This window comes from Felis catus, chromosome E1 (assembly GCF_018350175.1).
Source record: "Felis catus isolate Fca126 chromosome E1, F.catus_Fca126_mat1.0, whole genome shotgun sequence".
NCBI lineage: Eukaryota > Metazoa > Chordata > Mammalia > Carnivora > Felidae > Felis > Felis catus.
This window is the reverse complement of record NC_058381.1, coordinates 60,712,689-60,734,079: the sequence shown is the minus strand read 5'-3', so window position 1 is coordinate 60,734,079 and position 21,391 is coordinate 60,712,689. Positions and strand designations below refer to the sequence as shown.

Here is a 21,391-nt window from a genome sequence, read left to right as displayed (position 1 = left end):
TCTATGCGTTCGGTGCTTGCCCTGATTGCAGCCCAGCGCAGCGGGAGTCTGGAAGGTTGCAGAGGAGGGGCGTGTCGGGTCCTACTGTCCCACCTGTGTGGGTGCTGTCTCACCTTCATGTGGGTGACACATTCATCTCACACGTACCTGTATACTGACAAACACACATGTGCATGCATCTGTAAGAAAACCGGGGGCAGCTCCAGGGACACCCCTCATGGTCCCGCCTGACCATCCAGGCAGCAGTCCTATATGTTCAGTGTGACCTGAGTGTCCCACTGAGCCCTCGGTACGCCCCTTCCCTGAGGCCAGGGAGCATCACAGGACATTGGAGGTTTCACACGGGAGGCACTTGGGAGGTCTTCTGGTCAAGCCCGGTTACCAGCCACTGCCGGGTCTTTGCCGGCTAAGAGACAACGTCTCTTGCTATCACCTCGTGCTGTCCACTCCTGCCTGCTCACATCGGCCTCACTGTCTGTGAGCAGACACTTTTGGGGCATTTCTAATCACTGCCTGGCCAAGCTCCCCACCCCCACTCTTTAACCCATCGGAGCCCCGACGGCAGTAACGTGGCGGCCAAGCCCGTACACCCCAAGTCTCCCTGAGCCCAGCCTTTCCAGCATGTCAGCCCACAGGGATCCCCTCGGGATCCCCTGTCTCCAAGGGACAGGACTTTGCTGCTTGCTCACTGGTTTGCTGCTGTCCCTGCCTGGAGCAGGCCCGGCCCTGGGGCCCTGCACTGTGCAGGGACTCAGAGCAGAGTGCGTGGAGCAGAGCCTGGCATGGGACAGGTTCTTGGCAGATATCCGTTTGACCATTGATAGTACAACAAACACATAGTCCCCTGCAACTGTGCCTGCCCCTCCGGCAGCCCATCCTCACCGGGCAGAGGCAGGGGACCCCAGACTCAGTGACATCTACACTGGGGCACTGGCCATGGGAGGTAGGAGAGTCAGGGCAGACCACCTCCCCTTAGTAGCCCGGCTGGGCCGGACCTGATGCAGACCAGGCAGGACAGACCAGGATACAGTGAGGCACCTATGGAAACAAGCCCCGGCGATGAGCACTGGATGCTGGCTCAGAGCCCTGGGCTGCCAGACCCACGCTTGACAAGCCTCTGAAGGCAGGAAACACCCAAAACTCCAGGTCCTGCACATGCTAGCTCACCACCACAGTAGGAAGACCCCTCAGCTGCCTTCAGCGTGTGTGCACGCTCAGGGTTGAACACACACATTAGGGCCGTGTATTTGCTCTACTGGGAGGGAGGCTGCTTCTCTGTGCCTGCCGCCCTCAGCTCGTCTCTGCACCTCAGCACACTTATCTAGGGCTCCATCACCTCCTACGGGCACTTCAGGCACAGCCTTGAGCTACCCAGATTCCAGGGAGCAGTCACAGTGGAGGCCGTGGAGGAGACTGCGGGGTCAAAGGGCATCTTTGGGAGGTATGCGAGGCCATGAAGGGGGTCTTTACTTAGGTCTCTCTCGGGCATCTTTTTACAGTTCGTGTTTTTCTTTCCAAATCTGTTATCTCGGAAAAGGGCAGGTCTGTACATCAGTGTTCACAGCAGCTTTATTTGTGATGGCCCAAACCTAGACCCAGATGTCTGTCAGTGGGTGAGCGGCTGAGCACGTGGAGGCCCGGCCACGCCACGGAACACCACCCCTCGATCCGGAAGAACGAGCTCCGGGTACAGCCACCTGGGCGACTCCCCAGGGCAGTGTGCTGCGTGAGAAAAAGCCAGTCCCCTAAGGCTACGGGCATCCCAGTTCCATGGATGCAGCTCTGTGGAAAGGGCAGCATCTTAGAAATGGTAGACAAACGAAGGGTTGCCAGATGTTAGGGCCACTGGGTTGGGGGAGGGAACGAAGCCGGTGTAGATCTAGGGAGACAATGCCAGGGACCCTCATGGAAATGGGAAGGGGGGGTACACAGTACCCACGTCCCCGTCCTGGTTGTGATCTCGTCCGTGGTTTTGCCAAATGCCGTGATGGTGGGAAAGCAGGCAAAGTGCACGAGGGATAGCTCTGTATTATCTCTTAGGATCCCACATGACTCTCTAATCGCCTCAGTAAAATTCTCAATTAAAAAATGACATCTGTGGGTGCCTGGGGGGCTCAGTAAGTTAAGCGTCCGAGTTCAGCTCAGGTCATGATCTCACAGTTCCTGGGTTCGAGCCCCACATCGAGCTCTGTGCTGACAGCTCAGAGCCTGGAGCCTGCTTCAGATTCTGTGTCTCTCTCTCTCTCTGCCCCTCCCCCCCTCTCAAATATAAATAAAACATTAAAAGATAATAAATAATAAATAATTTTAATGACCTCTAGGGGCACCCAGCTGGCTCAGTCATGCAACTCTTGATCTCAGAATCATGAGTTCAAGCCTCACATGCGGTGTACAGATTACTTAAATAAATGAAAACTGAAAATAAAGGACATCTATAGACAAGCTAAACACTTAATAAAGTACTGCTCTCCAGCCCTTCTCTACACGTCCCTCTAGATGCATCACTGCTAACATCATGTCACATTTGCCTTCTTTCTGTGCATTTATATTTGCATATGTGCTGGGGCTCCTGGGTGGCTCAGTCACTTGAGCGTCCCACTCTTGATTTCAGCTCAGGTCATGATCCCAGGGTCTGGGGATCAAGCCCCACATCAGACTCTGCACTGAGTGTGGAGCCTGCTTAAGATTCTCAATCTCTCCCTCTGTCCCTCTCCCCATGTGCTCTCTCTCCCCGCCCCCTCTTGAAATAAGTAAATAAATAAATAAATAAATAAATAAATAAATAAATGTATATATCTGCATATTTGTTTATATTGAAAGTGAGTTGACAATATCCAGGCACTTTCCCTCCAAACAACTCAGCAGCACCCCCTAAGAAGCAGGACCTTGCCCTACTTAACAATAACCCACCCCTGCACCCGCCAAGCAGACAGTCATGGACAGAAGGATATTATCTAGTACACATCTCACTGTAGAATTACCCTTGTCCCCAAATAGTCCTGTACTGCTGGCTGTCACATTGTGTCTGTTCATCACATCTGCCTACACTCTTTTAATCCACAACAGACCCTCGATCTTTTGTTTTGCTTGTTTTAATTTTTCATGACACTTGCATTTGGTAAGAACCCAGACCCATTTTCTTTAGACTGTTCAATAGTCTGGTTCTGCCTCCGCCTTTCCGGGATTAAATGTTCGGATCAGTGAGGCAGCAAAGGCAACAGCCCATCAGGAGGTCCAGGACAGCAGCTTGTCCCGTTAGTGGGGAGTGAAGTCTGAACACTCGGCCAGGGTGGGTTCTGCCAGCTTCCTCCGTGGCCAAGGTCCCTCATAGAGTGAATAAACCACGTGTGGGGTAGTTCCTTGAGACTGTAAATATGTTTTTCAATGACCATTTACCCAATGGTTTTAGCATCAGTTGACGGTTATTGTCTGAATCCGTCGTTACATTTATGATTGCAAAATCATGACTTCCTAATTTTATCATTTCCTTCACATTTACTAGGCATTTTCTTGGTCAAGAAATGCCAAAAAAATTCTTAAGCGTTGGGGCGCCCGCATGACTCAGTCGTTTGGGCTCGTGACTTTGGCTCAGGTCATGATCTCGCGGTTCATGGGTTCGAGCCCCATGTCACGCTCTGTGCTGACAGCTGGGAGCCTGGAGCCTGCTTCGGATTGTGTCTCCTTCTCTCTCTGCCCCTCCCCACTCATGCTCTGTCTGTCTATCTGTCTCTCTCTCTCTCTAAAATAAACATTAAAAAAATTAAAAACAAATTCTTAAATGTTGATATGAATTCATAGATTCTTTTTCCATTCAATTATTCTTTTTGATGGTCAAATTGATCCAAATTTAGCCAGTGAGACCTCCTTAAAGCTGGCTCCTATGCTCCCATTTTATTTTATTTATTTATTTATTGAAGGGGGATGACTTTTATTTTTATATTATTTCAACTTAGAAGAAAGTTGCAAGGAGGCACCTGGGTGGCTCAGTTGATTAGTGTCCAACTCTTGATTTCAGCTCAGGTCACGATCTCACAGTTGGTGAGTTCCAGCCCCACGTCAGGCTCTCTGCTCACTGTGAGGAGCCAGCTTGGGATTCTCTCTCTCCCTCTCTCTCTCTCTCTCCCCCTCCCCCACTCATTCCCTCTCTCTCAAAATAAATAAAACACTTTTTAAAGAAGAAGGAGGGGGGCGCCTGGGTGGCTCAGCTGGTTGAGTGTCCGGCTTCAGCTCAGGTCACGATCTCACAGTTCATGAGTTTGAGCCCCGCATTGGGCTCCGTGCTGACAGCTCAGAGCCCAGAGCCTGCTTCGGATTCTGTGTCTCCCTCTCTCTCTGCTCCTCCCCCGCTCATGCTCTGTCTCTCCCTCTCTCCTTCAAAAATAAATAAAAACATTTTTTAAAAATTAAAAAAAAAAAAGAAGGAGGAGGAGGAGGGGGGAGGAGGGAGGGGAGAAGGAGGAGGAAGAGGAGAAGACAGTTGCAAGAACAACACAAAAAACTCCTGTGTGTTTCTTAGACTCACCAATTATAACATGCCGCCCACTTGTTTTATGATCTCTCTCTCTCTCTCTGTAGATATAGATACATAAGCTTTTGATGAACTATTTAAGAATAAATTGGAGATACCGTGCACCTTTGCCGCTCAGTGCTTCGGTGTGTATTTCCCAAGAGCCAAGCCAATCTCTTACAAATCACCGAACTTCTACACGCCGTTGGGAAATCTAACATGGATACCATACTCTGAGCTGGTCTGCAGGCACCTTTCTCAGTGACATCTTCCCTGCATCCTTTTGAGTGTTTCCATTCTGCTCTGAGCACTTCACTTCTGCCACTCAAGATGCCCTAGGTTCACCCAGGATGTTCCCTGCCCCAGCCATTTAAATCTGCCATTTCTCAAGGAAGCCCCGGTCTCCATGAGAAGGGAGTGGGCTTTGGAAGCCAAGGCCTGGAGCTGAACGTGCTCAGCGTTATGGAGCCCCTCTGCCTTCTACGACCTCGCCAGGGACAGAGCTGGCATCCTGATGGCATAGAATGTCTCTCCCTCCAAACCACACCTCAGGCTTCTTCCTCTCCCCTCATTCCATATTTATATTTGGTTGAACAATATGAAATTACCAATATTCAACCATTTTTTATTCTACAAAAGAAAAAAAAGAAGCAAATCTACATGGTTCAACCAGGCATCCCTTTCTCCACAGTGACAATGCTTGTTTTCAGTAACATCAGTGTGTTTACTAACGTTCTCTGTTCCAGGGCACCTGGCTGGCTCAGTCAGTAGAGCATGTGACTCTTGATCTTGGGGTCATGAGTTCAAGCCCCACATAGGGCATGGAGCCTACTTTAAAAAACAAAACAAGGGACTCCTGGGTGGCTTGGCCAGTTAAGCGGCCCACTCTTGATTTCGGCCCATGATCTCACAGTTCGTGAGTTCGAGCCCCACGTAGGACTCTGCAGTCACAGCACACATCGAGCTTTGAATCCTCTGTCTCCCTCTCTCTACCTCTCCTCCATCCCCACTCTCTCTCGAAAATAAATAATGTTAAATTAAAAAAAATTTAAAACAGCAACAAACAAACAAACAAACAAACAAAAATTCCCTCCAAATAGCCACAGCAATCTGGCTAATAACTACCGACCTACTAAGGAAATTTCAAGATCTCTTTGTAGTTATTTTTGTCCTCAGAACAGATACCGCTAAAGAAGTACAGAGTATAGTGTTCAAATTTTATTTGAATTAATTCTCTTTTTCTGTGCAGTTACGGTCATCCGGTACATAGGTTCATTTATTTCTGAATCTTAGGGTCTTTTTTTCACCTTTTTTGATTGAATGCTATGTTTGGTTATACAAGATATTTATGTGCATCAAAAGTTACAAGTGTAACACAAGACAACCAGAAAGGATCACTCCCTCTTGGTCCATTCCTACTCACCCCATAGAAAACCATCCTCTTTCAGTTCTGGGGTAGCCTTCCCGTGTTTCTTTTTGCAAAGATAAGCAAGTGCATGTATCGGAATGCTAAGGGACATGGGTGTAAATTCTTCCCCTCCTTCCTTCTCACCCAGCGGGTGGCACGGATGTCCCCTTGTGTGTTATTTTCACCACAGCCCACATGACCCTGCTCGAGGACCAGTTCGACCTCATACACCGCACCCAGAGTGCCGAGCGTCCCCAAGTGGATGTTGTAGGGGAGGTCACAAGCTGGACAGCCTAGGGAGGGGTCGGGGCATGAACTCCGGGCTGCATGGAGGGTGGGGGTTGGTTCTTCACTTGTAAAAGGACAGCGGCAGCAGCCCTGACTGCCGAGGAGACGGGGCCAAGCCATAGAGCACATCACAGGCCGTGAGTGCCCCACAGTGGGCCTCCGCTGGCCCTGAGCCAGGCCGCAAGACCAGGTTGGGGTCCTCGCCCCAGGCGGCACAGAATCTCCTGGCCTGGCCCAACCCAAATGCTGAGGGAGGAGGAGAGCAATACAGGTTACCTTCCTGGGCATTGCAAATGGGGCCAAGGCTGTATTTTCCAGAGAAATGATGGCTCAAAGAAATGATGTGGTTTTATTAGGACCTCAGGTCATATGTTGTAGGTTACAAGCGCCTGGCTGGCCTGGGAAACAAAGCTCCTATTACCTCCAGGAGCAAGTAGTTTTTGAGGGTTCACCTTGTGCTGGGCCCCTGGGGGAGGCACGGCCCTGCCCCGTGCCATACTTACGATTCAGCAAAATGCATTTGAAAGATACGTATAAGGGCACCTGTGTGGCTCAGCCAACTAGGTGTCCGACTCTTGGTTTCAACTCAGGTCATGATCTCACAGTTTGTGGGTTTGAGCCCGCATCAGGCTCTGCTTGGGGGCCGTGGAGCCTGCTTGGGATCCTCTCTCTCCCCCTCTCTCTGCCCCTTCTGTTCTCTCTCTCAATATAAATAAGTAAAAAAAAAACTTTAAAAAATATATGTACATATGTGTGTGTTTACATGCACATACACACACGATCGTGGTTACATGGCATTTTTAACTTAACCAGCCTCATCTATTTTCCAACATAGATCTTTCTGGAAATTGTCTGTGGTATCGTTAAGGCAGTGACTTCTCACTGCCAGAGAATGAAACAATGACTCCGGGCGACCTCCACACACACCACTCTGCTCTGAGTCATGAGGGTCCTGGGGCAGCTGTTCTCCTATCATCTGCCCCACCCCCCAGAAGACAGCCTAGGGACAGGGCTCAGGTGAGCCAACAGGGTCCCTGCTTCCCCCCCCCCCCCCCCCCACCGCATGGAGCGAGGTGGGTGGTCCCCAGGCACTAAGAACGTCACACACACACACACACACACACACGCACGCACACACACACGTGCTAGAATGATCAGAGTATTGATTTCATGAAACAGTTGAGTTTCTAAGTCGCCACCCTGCCGGCTGGCAAAGTGACATACTCAGCCCCAGTGCCCTCTTCTGAAATCTGGAGGGGCCCCAGCACTGTCCCTACCTACCCTCTCACGGGTTCTGAGCAGCGAATGCCCTGGGCTGGGGGGGCAGGGATCGCTGCCTCCCCGCTCCTTCTGGCCCCTGTCCTCCCTCCTCCAACAACGACGCGGTAGCAAGACAGCTGTTCCCAGAATCTGCTTTGAATTAAAAAGTGGTGTGGCCCTTTAAGAGAAGCATCTGCCGCCCCCGCCCCCGCTGCCCCCTTTGATGTCGCTGGCGCTGAAAGGTTCCCAGTGACGAGATCTGAGGGTTTGTTTCTGCCTCCCTAGAGGCCACGTGCAGATCACAGGGTGGGAGGGAGGACGGGCCGAAGGTCACATGGCCCGGCCTCCCTGGCCTGCAGCCGCTATTGCAGCCGGCACTGGGGACCAGCAGGCTGCACGGATGGGGACCAGCTGGCCTGGAGCTCATTAGGGTGCGAAGGAGCCAGCAGCTGGCAGAGCCGAGGGGGAGCCGGCTCTGACCCTCCCCATGGGGCCTGACCTCCCCGGGCCCTTCCTCACCTGTACGGCAGGGGTGGGGCACGCGCTGGTGCCCTGGGGACACCTGCAACACCCTGGGAAGCCCCATCTCCACAGATCTTCCAGAAACACCTCCCATCCCCATCCCCTTCCTCCTGCCAGCTTTGGAGGGTGGCCGTTCCCAGGTGGGCCCTGACACTCCAGTTAGCCCGGGGGGCAGCCACATCCGGGAGGGTCCTCCAGCCAGGTCCATCCACCAGGCAGCTGAGGCTTTGCGGGGAGTTGGGGGCGGCTGGGGGGGGGGTGGGGGGGGTGGGCAGGATGGGGGAGGGGCGCCGAGAGGCAAGCAGGTCTTGTCAAATGACCGTGCATGGGACCCAAGGCCCTCAGGGGTTGAGTCTGGGGCCAGGAAAGCCTGCACTGGTCCTCTGTTCGCTGGGATGGGATGGGATGGGATGGGATGGGATGGGATGGGATGGGATGGGATGGGATGGGATGGGATGGGAGGCGGTCACAGGGAGCACTATGATGTAGCTTCCTCTCGCAGCCCTGGGGGCCCTCACCCCTACGTGAATGGGGCTCTAACTCCTGGGCTCTCTCAATCCCAGGATAAGGGGTATATATATGGTCCCTTCTGCCAGGTGATCCCAAGGCTGCTCAGGGCAGGCCTGTGAATGGCCACCTGATTCTCAGGAGAGGACATGTCCCCGCATCGGGCCTAGAAGTGTCTGTAAAGGGCCTAGACCCACACACCCCCGCATCAGGCAAGCCGTTTTGCTAATCAAGGTCTGGGAGTATGAGGCCAGGGGGGATTTCCTGCTAATGAATGGAGGTGGGGGGACCCTGGGGGAACCCAAAAGAGGGTTCAGATTCTCTGCAGGCTCTGGCCTTGAGGCCCCTTCCCTGGCTCAGAGCTGGAGATGGGCTCTTGCCTGGCCAGGGAGCAAGGCCTCCTCTCAGAGCAAGCCCCTGGGGGGAGCAGGATTGTCTGCCCTCTGGGGCCTCAGAGGCCAGCAGCTGGGGTGCGGAGCTGCCCAGGTGGCGGAGAGTGAGGCGAGGCGGCTGAGGCCGGCAGGCGGCATCTGGGCCCCAGACGGCAGGCAGGCCACAGCTGGAGCTCAGAGCAGCCCTCCTGCTATGCAAAGCCAGACTCAGGGCCCTCAAGGGGCCCCAGGAGGGAGCCAGCCGTGCTGTGTAGGGCGGTCCCACATCTGGGCAAGGGCACTGGGTCCACAGCTGCCGCATGACCGGAGGTCCTGGAGGCCCGGCCCTCTGGCCGCGCTGTTGGTCTGAAAGGCCTCACACGGGGTTTCAGGTGGGACCCCCGCACCACGGACTGCCCTCCACCGCGCCCTCTTCCCTCTCCCTCAGTGGCTTCCGCCAGCCTGGGCCCTGAACCTGCCCCAGCTTGGGCCCTAGCTCTGTTTTTCCCAAAACGTTCGTTCATTCTCTGCCTGCCGCTTCCCAGGAATTGGGCACATGTTGACACGGGGAACACAGCTCCCATCAGTTACCCGTGTACTCACCTGAGGTCTCCGGCTCCCTCCCCCATGTCTTCCTGCCCAGGCAGCAGCCCCTGCACCCCCAAACCATGTCCGGGGATACCCCTCCTAAAGAAAAGAAACCCCCCCCCCCGCTCCGGGTTCTCAGTTCCCCAGCTTCCTTGCAGCTGAGCATGTGCCAGATCTGAGCTTAGCTGGGAGCACCTGCCCCCCTGAATGGGAGCCAGGAAGCCAAGAGGCAGGAATAAAGCAAAGTCTACTGCACTGCACGTGGCCGTGGGGAGAGGCCAGAGAAGGGCGAGCCCCACGTCCAGCATCTGTGGCGTCCTTGGTCTGTGGGCCACCGCAGGAGGATGATTTGTTCCTGCTCCTCGTCCCCAAACCCAAGTTCCTACCCTCCAGACATTCCATGAGCCCTTGGTGCCCATGACCTCAGTCTACATTGGTCCCTCAGGGATGGCCACCACGCACGCCAAAGTAATAACCATCATATATCACATGCCCCCTAGCTTCTGCTGGTCCTGCCTCATTTCCTGTTCCCACGACCCTGGGAGGCACGTGCTGTTCTTGTCTCCACTTTACAGGTGAGAAACCTGGCAATCCAAGACCCAGCCCCAGGCGGGGGGTGGGGGGGTGGGGAGAGCAGGTGCTGGGGTCTGATGCTCCGTCCCCCACCATGTGGGGCCCCTGGACGTCCATCTAGTGAGCAAGCTGGGGGGTGCACATCACATGTCCTGGGAGAATGTCCCACCTGGACACTCAGTCTACCTGGAGCACATCCTCAGTCACGTGGTGTCCTACGTCCAGCCTGGTGACCACCATGGGTCACACCCCTTGGAGCTATAGGGTTTGTTTGTTTGTTTTTCCCAGGTAAAATTCACATAACCTAAAACCAATCACTTTGAAGTATACAATTCCGCGGCATTGAGTTCACGCACAGGTGCAATTGCCACCTCGACCGATTCCAGAATATTTTCGTCACTCGTCCCCTCTTCCTCCACGTGCCCTGGCAACCAGCAGTCTGCTTTCTGGCTCTGTGGATTCGCCCATTCTGGCCATTTCACACGAACGGAATCATAAAATATGTGGCCTTTTGTATCTGGCTTCTCTCACTCGGCTTCACGTTTCTAAGATTCACTCATTACGAAGCGCGTGTCGATGCTTCCTTTTTATGTCTGAATGGTATAGACCACGTTTTGTCCATCCGTTCCCTCGTGGATGGACGTCCGGGTTTTCCACCTTTCGACGACTGTACGTACTGGTGCCACGGACGGTGCCATACAGGCTTTTGTTGGGACGCCTGTTTTCAATTGTTTAGAGAATATACCTGGGCATGGGATGGCTAGATCACACGATAATTCCGTTTAACCCACCGAGGAGCCACCAAACTGTCTCCCGCAGCGGCTGCCCCATTTTACGTTCCGGCCAGCGGCGCACACACGTCCTCCATGCGTCCCCGGCCAATGCCTGTCCTTTCCCTTGTTTCTGACCGCGGCCCATCCTCCCGGCTGCGAGATGGTATCTGACCCGTTGCTGCTCAGCCGAGGGTCTGCCCTCCTCCGTGGCCTCGGGGCTGGGTGCGTCTGCCTGGAAGAGGAGGCCCAGCGCCGGGCAGCCTGAAGGGCCGGCTGTCCTGGGAGGACCCGGCAGAGTGCAGGCGCTGCAATCTCTGAGTGCGGGAGTCTGGGGCGCAGAAGGTACAGCTGGCCCCTCGGGGGCCGGCAGGGAGAGGACAGAGTCAGTGTGTCACAGCCAACTGCCGCGGCAGGTCAGGGTCGCACGGAGCAGGAATGGCGAAGGCGGAGACACAGACAGACAGACGGGCAGGAACGTTCCGGGGAAAGCGTTTCGCTTCTGCTAGTTATGTCGAATAAACCAAAACAAGAACTCATTTTGGTTCAATGTGCAGGCTAACACGCATTATGGCAAACGCCGGCGAGTACAACATGCACGCTCTCCCCTCGTCCCGGAATTTCGTTGGCAATCACTGCTGCCGTCCCGGCCGCCCACCGTGCTGAGCACTTTCACGCATGGGCTCCCATAATCCCACAAGAGAAGCTCTGATAGAGGTACGGTCATTACCCCACTTTAAAGAAGAGGAAACGGAGGCACAGAGAGAGGTCACAGGTCCTGCCCTGGATCTCCCAGCCAGGAAACGGCTCAGAGCCGGGTCAGTGTGGAGCACGACCCAACCCGATGATGTCACCCAGCTGGAAGCCGACCTTCCCCGCCTGGGACCTGGAGTAATAGGCTCCTAGAGGTAGGGGGTTCCCAGGCAGGTTCTCCCCAATACCTAGGTCAGCGGGGGCGGGAAGGTGGAATCCCTCTGGACGGAATCTGTGCGAAGCTACCACCTCTGGCCGGCCAGTCCCAAGCCTTTAAACGGACCCAACCACGTGGGGGTGGGACGGCCAGTGTGGATTTTTGAGTGAACAGAGCTCACTCTCAGCACGTCTGTGAGCTTCTCTGAGCCTCAGTCCCCCTCATCTGGAAAATGGGTACACAGCTTCCCTGAAGGTGCCCGCGGGGAGGACCCGTGCTTATCACACAGCCTGCCCTCTCTTAGCTGAATGACTCCAGCCCAGGCCAACCTCTGGGGCCCCTAAGACTCATCTTAGGCTTTGAGGGTTCCATTACACACCTCACATCCCTCGATGCCCGAACACCAGCTCTCAGGGGCCCTGTTTGGTCTTCCTGAGAGCCCAGCCAGAGCTGCCTGCTGTGTGTACAGCTCAGCACTCAGCCTCGGGCCTGGTGAGAAGGACAGAGGGCAGTAGGGCCAGCAGCAATCCAGGGGGGCTGGGGTGGGGTGGCAGCCTCTAATCTCCTGCCCCAGGAGGGGCTGCAGGTGCCTCCGGGGGGGGGTGAACACAGCCTCCCCGTTGCCCTGAATTAGGAGAGGGACTCAGGAAGCCCCCCCCAACCCAATTCTGGACCCCTGCCCCCAAAGGCAAGGCCTGTTCCCTATCTTTAAAATGGGTGTGATGGCATCCGCTGGACTGTAGATGGGAGGGGAAAGGAGAAAAGGTCTACTAAAGCAGTCCACAGCACTTTGTGGGTGTGGAGGGTGAAGAAACGCTTTTTTTTCTCCCCACCCACCCGTAGAAGCCTCCTAAGCAAACACCTGCCCCCCCCACACACACACACCCCGTTTTGATTTCTGAGAAAGAATCTCCTTCTGTCTTCGGTGAGGTGCGCTGGGAAGGTGAGGTGATGGGCCAGACAGACTGGGCCGCGTGGGGGTCACCGAGGGGAGACCGAGCCGGCGGCTCATCGATCCTCGCCCCCTCCCCTCCCTATCTCCCAGTGGCGGCTAGGGCAGGGAAAGGTTCTTGGGGGTCCTCGGCGTGGAGCGCTCAGCCAGGGCTCACGCAGGGAGGATCCAGGACCCCACCCCGAGGCCCGCCGACCTCGGTAAGTGGCAGCGCCCCTTCTGGCCCCACTGCCTCCCAGGGCCGCCCAGAATCCGTCCATCCGGGCGCAGGATCGGGCGACTCCCCCGTGGCGCCGTGCCGGGACGCCCGGTGCCTCCCCGCAGGTCGCCGAGGGCGCCGGGGCCCCGCGCCACACCTGTCCGCTCCTCCTGGAGGCCCCGGCGCCGCTGCTGCCGGCCCCTCGGCGCGGGGCCCTGTGTCCGCCGTCGCTTTGATCCCGGGGGCCCCGCTGGATAAAAGTCCCGGGCGGCTCCGCGCCAGCGCCAGAGGGGGAGCGCAGCCGAGCCGGCGTCCCAGCGGGCTGGCGCAGGGCGAGCGACGCCGAGGAGCCGGGGCCGCGGGGCCGGCCGCGGTGAGCGCGGGGCTCGGGCGCGTTCGGGGCGGGCGGTGGGAGGGGGTGGGGGTGGGGGTGGGGTGCGGGCCGGGGCCCGGGTCGCCCGCCGGCGGCTCCGGGCCTGGGCAGCAGGGTGAGGGGGGACCCCGGCGGCTCAGGTGAGCGCGCCCGCCCTGCGCCCCCAGGCCCGTCGGGCCCGGCCCCTGCGCGGCAGGCGGAGTCCCGGCGCGGAAAAGCCCCGCTCCTGCCCGTGGCGTCCCCCCTCCCCTCGGCCCCCGCCGCCCCTTCCAGCCTCCCCGGGGCGGGGGTGGGGGTAGGGGCGGCGGCGGCGCCGGGCGGGCCGCGGGGGGAATGGAGCTGCCGGGGACCGCGGGGGCCGCGCTGCCCCCCACGGAGCCGGGCCGGGAGCGCCTCCGGCGGCCGCGGCGGGGTAGGCCAGGCCCCTCCGTCAGGCTTGCGGTTTGGGAAGAAAAGGCGATGCCTCCGCCAAGAAAAGAGCGAGCGCGGCCCCCTCCCCCTCCGCCGAGCCGGGCGGCGGCGGCGGCGGCACATCTAACGCGCGGGCACCCGGGCCGCCGCGGCCCCCGCAAACTACGCCCAGGCTCGGCCCCCGCCGCTCATTGGCGCGGGCCGGAGCCAGCGCACCCAGACCCTGCGCTGCCCTCGCCGGCCGCGCGCGGAGCCCGAGCAGCCCAGGCCGACGGCGCCCGGCCCCCCGAGCCTCGACGCCGAGCCGCCCGCGCTTCCTCCGCCGGGCCCAGCGCGGGCAGCCGGTCGGGCGAGCAGGCGCGGCCGGCGCCCCGCGGCCCCGGCGCCCCCGGCCCGGCGCCCCCACCCCCGCCGCCGCCGCCGCCGCCGCCTCAAGGCCGCCCGCTCTCCGCAGGTGGCCGCGGGCCCGAGCGGCGCGGCCATGGGCCGAGGGGTGCGCGTGCTGCTGCTGCTGCTGGGCCTGCTGCACTGGGCCGGGGGCGGCGAGGGCAGGAAGACCTGGCGGCGCCGCGGCCAGCAGCCGCCCCCGCCGCCCTCCCCGCCTCGTGCCGAGGCGGCACCCGCGGCCGGGCAGCCGGTGGAGAGCTTCCCGCTGGACTTCACCGCCGTGGAGGGCAACATGGACAGCTTCATGGCGCAGGTCAAAAGCCTGGCCCAGTCCCTGTACCCCTGCTCGGCTCAGCAGCTCAACGAGGACCTGCGCCTGCACCTCCTGCTCAACACGTCGGTGACCTGCAACGACGGCAGCCCCGCCGGGTAAGGCCTGCGCCCCCCCCCCGCCCGCCCCGACCGGCGCGCCCCTGCGGGCCGCCCCGCCGGGCTCGGCCGCCATCCGCCTCCGTGCCCCCTCGGACGCTCGGAGTCTCGGCGCTGGTCGCCCGCCCCCCTCCTCGGGGTGGGGGGTAAGAGGGCTCCCGTCGGGCTCGCAGAGGAGCTGGCCCTGCGGAGGACCCGGGCGGGCACCCGCAGCGGGGGTGGGGTGGGGTGGGGTGGGGGCAGCGCTCGGAGAGCTGGCCTCTGGCCAGGCCGGGCACTGACCCCTCGGCCACCGGTGCCCTGTCCCGCTGCTCGCGTCCTTCGGTCTCTGGGCGGGGAGATGACCCTGGCTCCAGCAGCAGGAGGCGACGCAGCGGGGCGGGGAGAGTCCTGCGGTACCCCACCCCCACCCCAGCTCCACAACGACCCTGTCTGCCCCCTGCTGCTCCCGGGACTACCTGAGATCCCAGCCAGCCAGAGGGACGGGGAAGGGGCGCAGGTGGGACCGAAGGACCTGGGCTGCGGCATTCACCCCTGTCCAGCCCCGATGTATACGAAGGAAGGATGTGAGGCTGAGGGTTGAGGAGGGGTCGGGGCCCCCACACCCTCAGCTAAGTCGACAGCCCGACGACCGGAAGTTAGGTCGGGCCTCGGTGGTACTCGCGCCCTTCCACGCCTTCCTGGCGGTCCCAGGGCCCCCGCCCCTCGTGCACGCTCCTCTAGAGAGGGTGCTTTTCGGTCTCCAAGCACCACTGCGGGTCCCGGGAGATCCCGAGCCCAGCAAGACCGCCCCCACCCCTCCCCGCGCCCCGCCGCCGGCGCCGAGGTTACAGCGGGTCCCGCGCGGGGCGGGCCGTGGGGATTTTCCACGGACCACACAGCCCCTCGAGGCCCTTCCCGCCCCACGAGCGCCACCTCCCGGGACCCGCCACCGTCGGCGGGGCCGCGCGCGCTCCGCGGGGCCTGGCCGCTGGCGCCCCCGTGCGGCCGGCGCGTGAGCCGGGCGACAGGTGGAATGACCCTTTCCTCCCCAGAGCTGGGTCCTTGCGGGCCCCAGCTGACCACCCGCTCCGCCCGTCCCCCTCCCCCTCCTTGCAGCTACTACCTGAAGGAATCCAAGGGCAGTCGGCGGTGGCTCCTTTTTCTGGAAGGTGCGTCCCCGGAGCCGAGGCGGCGAGGAGGGCGGAGGCCCCTGGGCGTGCGGGCCCTGACATGGTGGCTGTGCCCGCAGGTGGCTGGTACTGCTTCAACCGGGAGAACTGCGACTCCCGCTATGACACCATGCGGCGCCTCATGAGCTCCAGAGACTGGCCGCGCACCCGCACAGGTCAGCAAGTCGCCGATCCCCCCCTCACCCCACCCCCCACCCGAGCTCCCGCCTGAGGGGTAGGGCAGGGTAGGGTAGGGCTGACAGTTCAAGTTCTGGAAGAACCCTTGCCCTCCTCACTCCCTAGAGCCCTAGGAAAGCCCCCACCGTGCCCACCCCCCAGTTCTCCCACCCTCCTAAGGTCAGGGGGCACCCACCTATCATCCTTCACTCTGTTCCACAGGTAATCTCCGGAGGCGGGGGGAGGGGGCTTACTATGGCTGCTTCCACACCCCTCATCCTTAGGTCACAGCAGCCAGTGCTGGGTGGTGGAGGTCGAGGGTCACGTCCAGATGACTAGTCTGGCCTACCTCCCTTGTCGTGGCCAAGTAGGATCCCCCACACCCCACACATTTCCGTAGCTCCCATCCCCACCCACCCCTTCCCAACAGAAAGACCCACTGCCTCTGCCCTCCGACACCACAGGCACAGGCATCCTGTCCTCCCAGCCAGAGGAAAACCCCCACTGGTGGAATGCCAACATGGTGTAAGAGGGAGCAGAAGGGTCCTTCCCTGGGGGGAGGTCCTTCTGGGAGGGGTTCTTTCTCGGCGAGTCCCATGGGGGGTGTTCCTCCCTGGGGAGGGTCTTTCCTAGGGGGGGTCCTTCCTGGGGGCGGGTCCCACCTGGAGGGTCCTTCCTGGGGAGATTCTCCCTGAGGGTTCCTACCTATGAGGGATTCCTGTCCTTGGGTGGGTGGGGGGGGTTCTTTCCAGGGGAATCTCATGGGGGGTGTTCCTCCCTGGGGAGGGTCCTTCCTTTTGGGGGGAGTCCTTCCCAGGCGGTCCTGTCCTCAGGACCCTTCCTGGGGAGGGGTCCTTCCTGAGGGCCTTGGGCAGCAGAGGACTATGGCAAACTCACACCGTCCGTTGTCACAGCTTCATCCCCTACTGCTCCAGCGATGTCTGGAGTGGGGCTTCGTCCAAGTCTGAGAAGAGTGAGTCCCTTGCTGTAACTTCTGTTCTCTGCCCCGAAGGACATGGCAGGAAGGACAGGGCCCCTGTTTTGTAACTCCTTCTAATCCTCTGACCGTGTGTCCCGGGATGCCTGCCCCAAGCACCCACTGCCTGTTGTCCAGGCCTGGCTTGGCCCCTTCGGAGGTCCTCACTCCTGCGTGTCCCCTGGGGAGGGGCCCCATCCCTCACACACCTGACAACCTCCCTTCAGTTCACCTCAGCCCCTGACCCTATGCCCCGGAAGGACCTCCAGACCCCCAGCTAGAATTCTTCCTCCTTCCAACCTGGAGCTGGGAGGCCTTGCTCCTGTCCAGGCCCCCCGTTGAAGCCACGGTCCTCCTCCTTGCAGACGAGTATGCCTTCATGGGTGCCCTCATCATCCAGGAGGTGGTCCGAGAGCTCTTGGGCAAAGGGCTGAGCGGGGCCAAGGTGCTGCTGCTGGCAGGGAGCAGGTGGGCCGGGCAGGGCGGGGGCCTGTGTGTGCAGGGGGTGTGGCGGGATTAGAGGTGTGGAGGGCGAGGAGGGGCCGAGCCTCGGGCTCCAGGGAGCTCACGCCTCTCCAGGCCTGGGAGGGCACCTAGGAGGCTCTGTGTTACTGGAGCGTCACAGGGGTTCCGCTCCACAGTGCTGTGTAGCTGGAAGCTGTCCGGAGGATGCTTCTGGACTCTGAGGTTGCTGGATGCCAGGGAAGCCTTGGATGACGGTGGCCTAGGTAGTCGGTTAGGGGCTAGCTGTGGACCGGTGTACCTTCTCCAAAGCCTGGGGTCCCTGCAAGCGGGATCACGCCTGGTGGCTGCACCCCTGCAGGCATGCAGGGCCCCGAGGACATCGGTAGAATACCTGAGGGGGTCTGAGGCCACATGTTTTGTCTTCGTTATCAGATAAGGAAACCGAGTCAGAGACAGAGGAAGGGAGAGAGGAGGGGGAGGAAGTGGGTGACCTGCCACTTAGCTCAGTGTCGGGAGCTCTGCCAGCCCCTCCTGTGCCTCCGTGACCCCCAAAGGCCTGTGGGTCTCGCACACGAATGTGGAACACGGAGCACTGTTGGCAGCTCAGGACACGTCAGGATCCCGGCCCCTTCTCGGGCCTAGGCTGGGGCAGGGCGGGCTCCGGGGAGGCGAGCGCCCCACCGCGGCCACCCCGCCTCACGTACTGCCTCCTCCCCAGCGCGGGGGGCACGGGGGTGCTGCTGAACGTGGACCGCGTGGCCGAGCAGCTGGAGGAGCTGGGCTACCCGGCCATCCAGGTGCGGGGCCTGGCTGATTCGGGCTGGTTCCTGGACAACAAGCAGTACCGCCGAACCGACTGCGTCGACACCGTCACGTGCGCGCCCACGGAGGCCATACGCCGCGGCATCAGGTGCCAGACCCGGGGGTGCCTCCTGGGCTCGCCGGCTCGGGGGCGGAGGGCCTGGGGCGGGGCTGCGGGGGGGGGGGGAGGTGCCGGGGCGGGGCGGGGCGGGGCGGGGCTGCCTGACCCCCAGCCCTGGCGCAGGTACTGGAACGGGGTGGTCCCGGAGCGCTGTCGGCACCAGTTCAAGGACGGCGAGGAGTGGAACTGCTTCTTTGGCTACAAAGTCTACCCGACCCTGCGCTGTGAGGGGCCGGCTGCGGGCGGGGCACGCGGGGCAGGGTGGGGAGCAGGGGGTGTGGGTCTAGGCTTCCTCCAGCCTGGAGTCTAGAGCTGGGTGCAGAGACCGCAGGCCACCCACATGGGGGCGGGGGAACTGAGCCGTCCAGGTTTGCCTGGGACTTGCCTGGTCTCAGCACTGAAAGTGCACTCGGTCCCAGGCCGACCAGGACAGTGGGTCACCCTGTCCACGGTCACAGTTAGGAATGTGCTTGGCAGCTGAATCCTAGTGCCGCCCTCGGTGGGCCTCGGCCGTCCCTCCTCAGTCCCACACTTGAAGGGACACCACCACCAAGTTGTGGTCACAGTGCACACCCTGGGAGCCAGGCCAAGGTTGGTGGGGGAGGTAACAAGGTACTTCTTCGGACAAGCACACCGTGAGGGGGCCGGTAGCCAGCACTCCAAGGGCCTGTGAGCCTGCCGTGGAGCTGGCTGGACCTCAGCGGCCCTTAGCCCGGGGTGGAGGGCAGAGTGTCGAGGCAAGGCCCAGCTGAGCTGTGCCCCCCAGGCCCCGTGTTCGTGGTGCAGTGGCTGTTTGATGAGGCCCAGCTGACTGTGGACAACGTGCATCTCACGGGACAGCCGGTGCAGGAGGGCCAGTGGCTGTACATCCAGAACCTGGGCCGCGAGCTTCGCAACACGCTCAAGGATGTGCCGTGAGTGTCCTGCCCACCCCACCCCACCCCACCCCCGCCCCTCTAGGTAGGCGGTAAACCATTTGGCGTAAAGATAGCGGCCTCACAGGTGGCAAAACAGGAAGCGGCCTTGCGCGCAGGGGTATTGCCCAGCGCTGAACAGGAATGAGCTTCTGAACCCTGAAAAGACGTGGAGGAAACGTAAACGCACGTAGCCAAGAGAAGGAAGCCAGTCCGAGAAAGGCCACATAGCGTGTGATTCCAACTCTGTGACATCCCAGAAAAGGCAGAACTGCGGGGTCCGTAAAAAGCTCATTCGGCACCAAGGACGGAGTTGGGAAAAGGGGGAGGGATGCACAGACACAGAGGATTCCTAGGACAGTGAGTCTACTCGGCGTGAGACCGTAACATGGACACATGTCAGCATCCGTTTGTGCAAACCCTTACGATGTCCAGCACGAGAGTACACCGTGACTCTGGACTCTGGCGATAGCTGTGTATCACTGAAGGTTCGTCAGTTGTGACGGACACGCCATCTGGTGGGGGATGCTGATAATGGGGGAGGCTGTAGGTGTGGGGGCAGGGGGTGTGTGAGAAATCTCCATACCTTCCACTCAGTTTTAACGTGAACCTAGAGGGGCGCCTGGGTGGCTCCGTCGGTTAAGCGTCCAACTTCAGCTCAGGTCACAATCTCGCAGTCCGTGAGTTCGAGCCCCGCGTCGGGCTCTGGGCTGACAACTCCCAGCCTGGAGCCTGCTTCCGATTCTGTGTCTCCCTCTCTCTCTCCTCCTCCCCCGTTCATGCTCTGTCTCTCTCTGTCTCAGAAATAAATAAACGTTAAAAAAAATTTAATGTGAATCTAGAAATGAAGCCTATTAAACAAACAAACAAACAGCAAAATATTCACCTGTCCGGGTCAGCATCCCACCATGGCCCAGGTGGCCGTGCCTGGAAGGGGTGGACTCTGTGCCGGGTTTGGAGGCAGAAAGAGACAAGGGTTTGTAGGGGAGCCCATGGGTTGGTGGGGACAAGGCCTGGTCTAGAGCAGTAGGTACAGGAAGGAGGTGGGAGCCAGAGAGAGGTGCCCAGGGGGGTGGGCTGGAGCGTCAGGACCTGTGGGCACCGGGGTGGGGAAGATGCTGGAGGTGCTCTCTGTGAGCTGACTGTCTGCTCCCCAACAGGGCCAGCTTCGCCCCCGCCTGCCTCTCCCACGAGATCATCATCCGAAGGTCAGTATCCCCATGCCCCGGATAGATCGCATCCCTGGCTCTCGCTCCAAACGTCCACAGCCCCACCCCCCCACCTGGCCGCCACCTGCCTTCTCTGGCTCTGTATGAAGGGCTTCGGTGTCGGGCTTCCGATGCCGCTGACACAACCAGCTGTGTGGCAAGAATTCAGAGTCAGCCCGCCTCCGGTGGTAGCAATGCCGAGCGAGCCCCACCTGGATTTCTGTCTGCAGCCACTGGACGGACGTCCAGGTGAAGGGGACCTCGCTGCCGCGGGCGCTGCACTGCTGGGACAGAAGCCTGCACGACAGCCACAAGGCCGGCAAAGCCCCCCTGAAGGGCTGCCCCGTCCACCTGGTGGACAGCTGCCCCTGGCCCCACTGCAACCCCTCCTGCCCCACCATCCGGGACCAGTTCACGGGGCAGGAGATGAACGTGGCCCAGTTCCTCATGCACATGGGCTTTGACGTGCAGACCGTGGCGCAGCAGCAGGGCCTGGAGCCCAGTAAACTGCTGGGGATGCTGAGCAGCGGCAGCTAGGGGTCCCGCCCCGGGAGCTGGCACTGAGGGCCGGCCGCCGCCACGGGCTCCCCACCCCAGGGCCACCTGCCCGGCCTCTCCTGCCCCTCCTAGGACAGACAGGGCCCTGGCCATCCTCCCAGCAGCCTTCGCTGCCCCTCTACCACTGCCTTGGGAGTGGGGGGGGACCCAGCCGGGGGAGACCGTGGACCTGCCCTCCAGCCCCAGCCCTGCCTCCCGCCCCGCCCTCGCTGGGGAGCCCGAAGCGCCGGGTTCCAGCCCGCTGGCCCAGCCCCAGCCTCAGCCTCTCCTGGCCTTTTGTATTATTTTATAAAATGACTTTTTTATTACTTTAATTTTTTAAAAAAGGAAAATAAGAAATATATGATTAATGATATTGTTTTGTAACATATTTTTTTTAAATAATGAAAAAAAAAAAAGACAACAAAAGAGCCTCCCCCTGCAGGCGTGTTTATTTGAATGGGCACTTTGCCCGTTTCACACCCCCTCCCCCATCCCCAGGGCAGCAGGGATACTGGGGGCGGGGGGCCATAGGGAGCCCTGACCTCCGACCCCTTGGTGGGGGGCACGGACCCCACCTCGTGTC

At 60.0% G+C, this 21,391-nt stretch overlaps 1 protein-coding gene across 1 annotated transcript; it reads left to right on the top strand.

Annotated features, from left to right (window-relative positions):
* The first annotated feature begins 12,928 nt into the window (after window positions 1–12,928).
* NOTUM (notum, palmitoleoyl-protein carboxylesterase) lies at window positions 12,929–21,176 on the top strand. The gene is made up of 12 exons (XM_023244345.2): window positions 12,929–13,228; window positions 14,094–14,455; window positions 15,554–15,606; window positions 15,687–15,782; window positions 16,248–16,308; window positions 16,698–16,756; window positions 17,125–17,227; window positions 17,943–18,134; window positions 18,270–18,370; window positions 18,913–19,060; window positions 20,221–20,268; window positions 20,499–21,176. Exons 2-12 carry the CDS (start codon window positions 14,121–14,123, stop codon window positions 20,803–20,805), a joined length of 1,503 nt encoding a protein of 500 aa, XP_023100113.2. The 5' UTR covers window positions 12,929–13,228; window positions 14,094–14,120; the 3' UTR covers window positions 20,806–21,176.
* The last annotated feature ends 215 nt before the right edge of the window (window positions 21,177–21,391 follow it).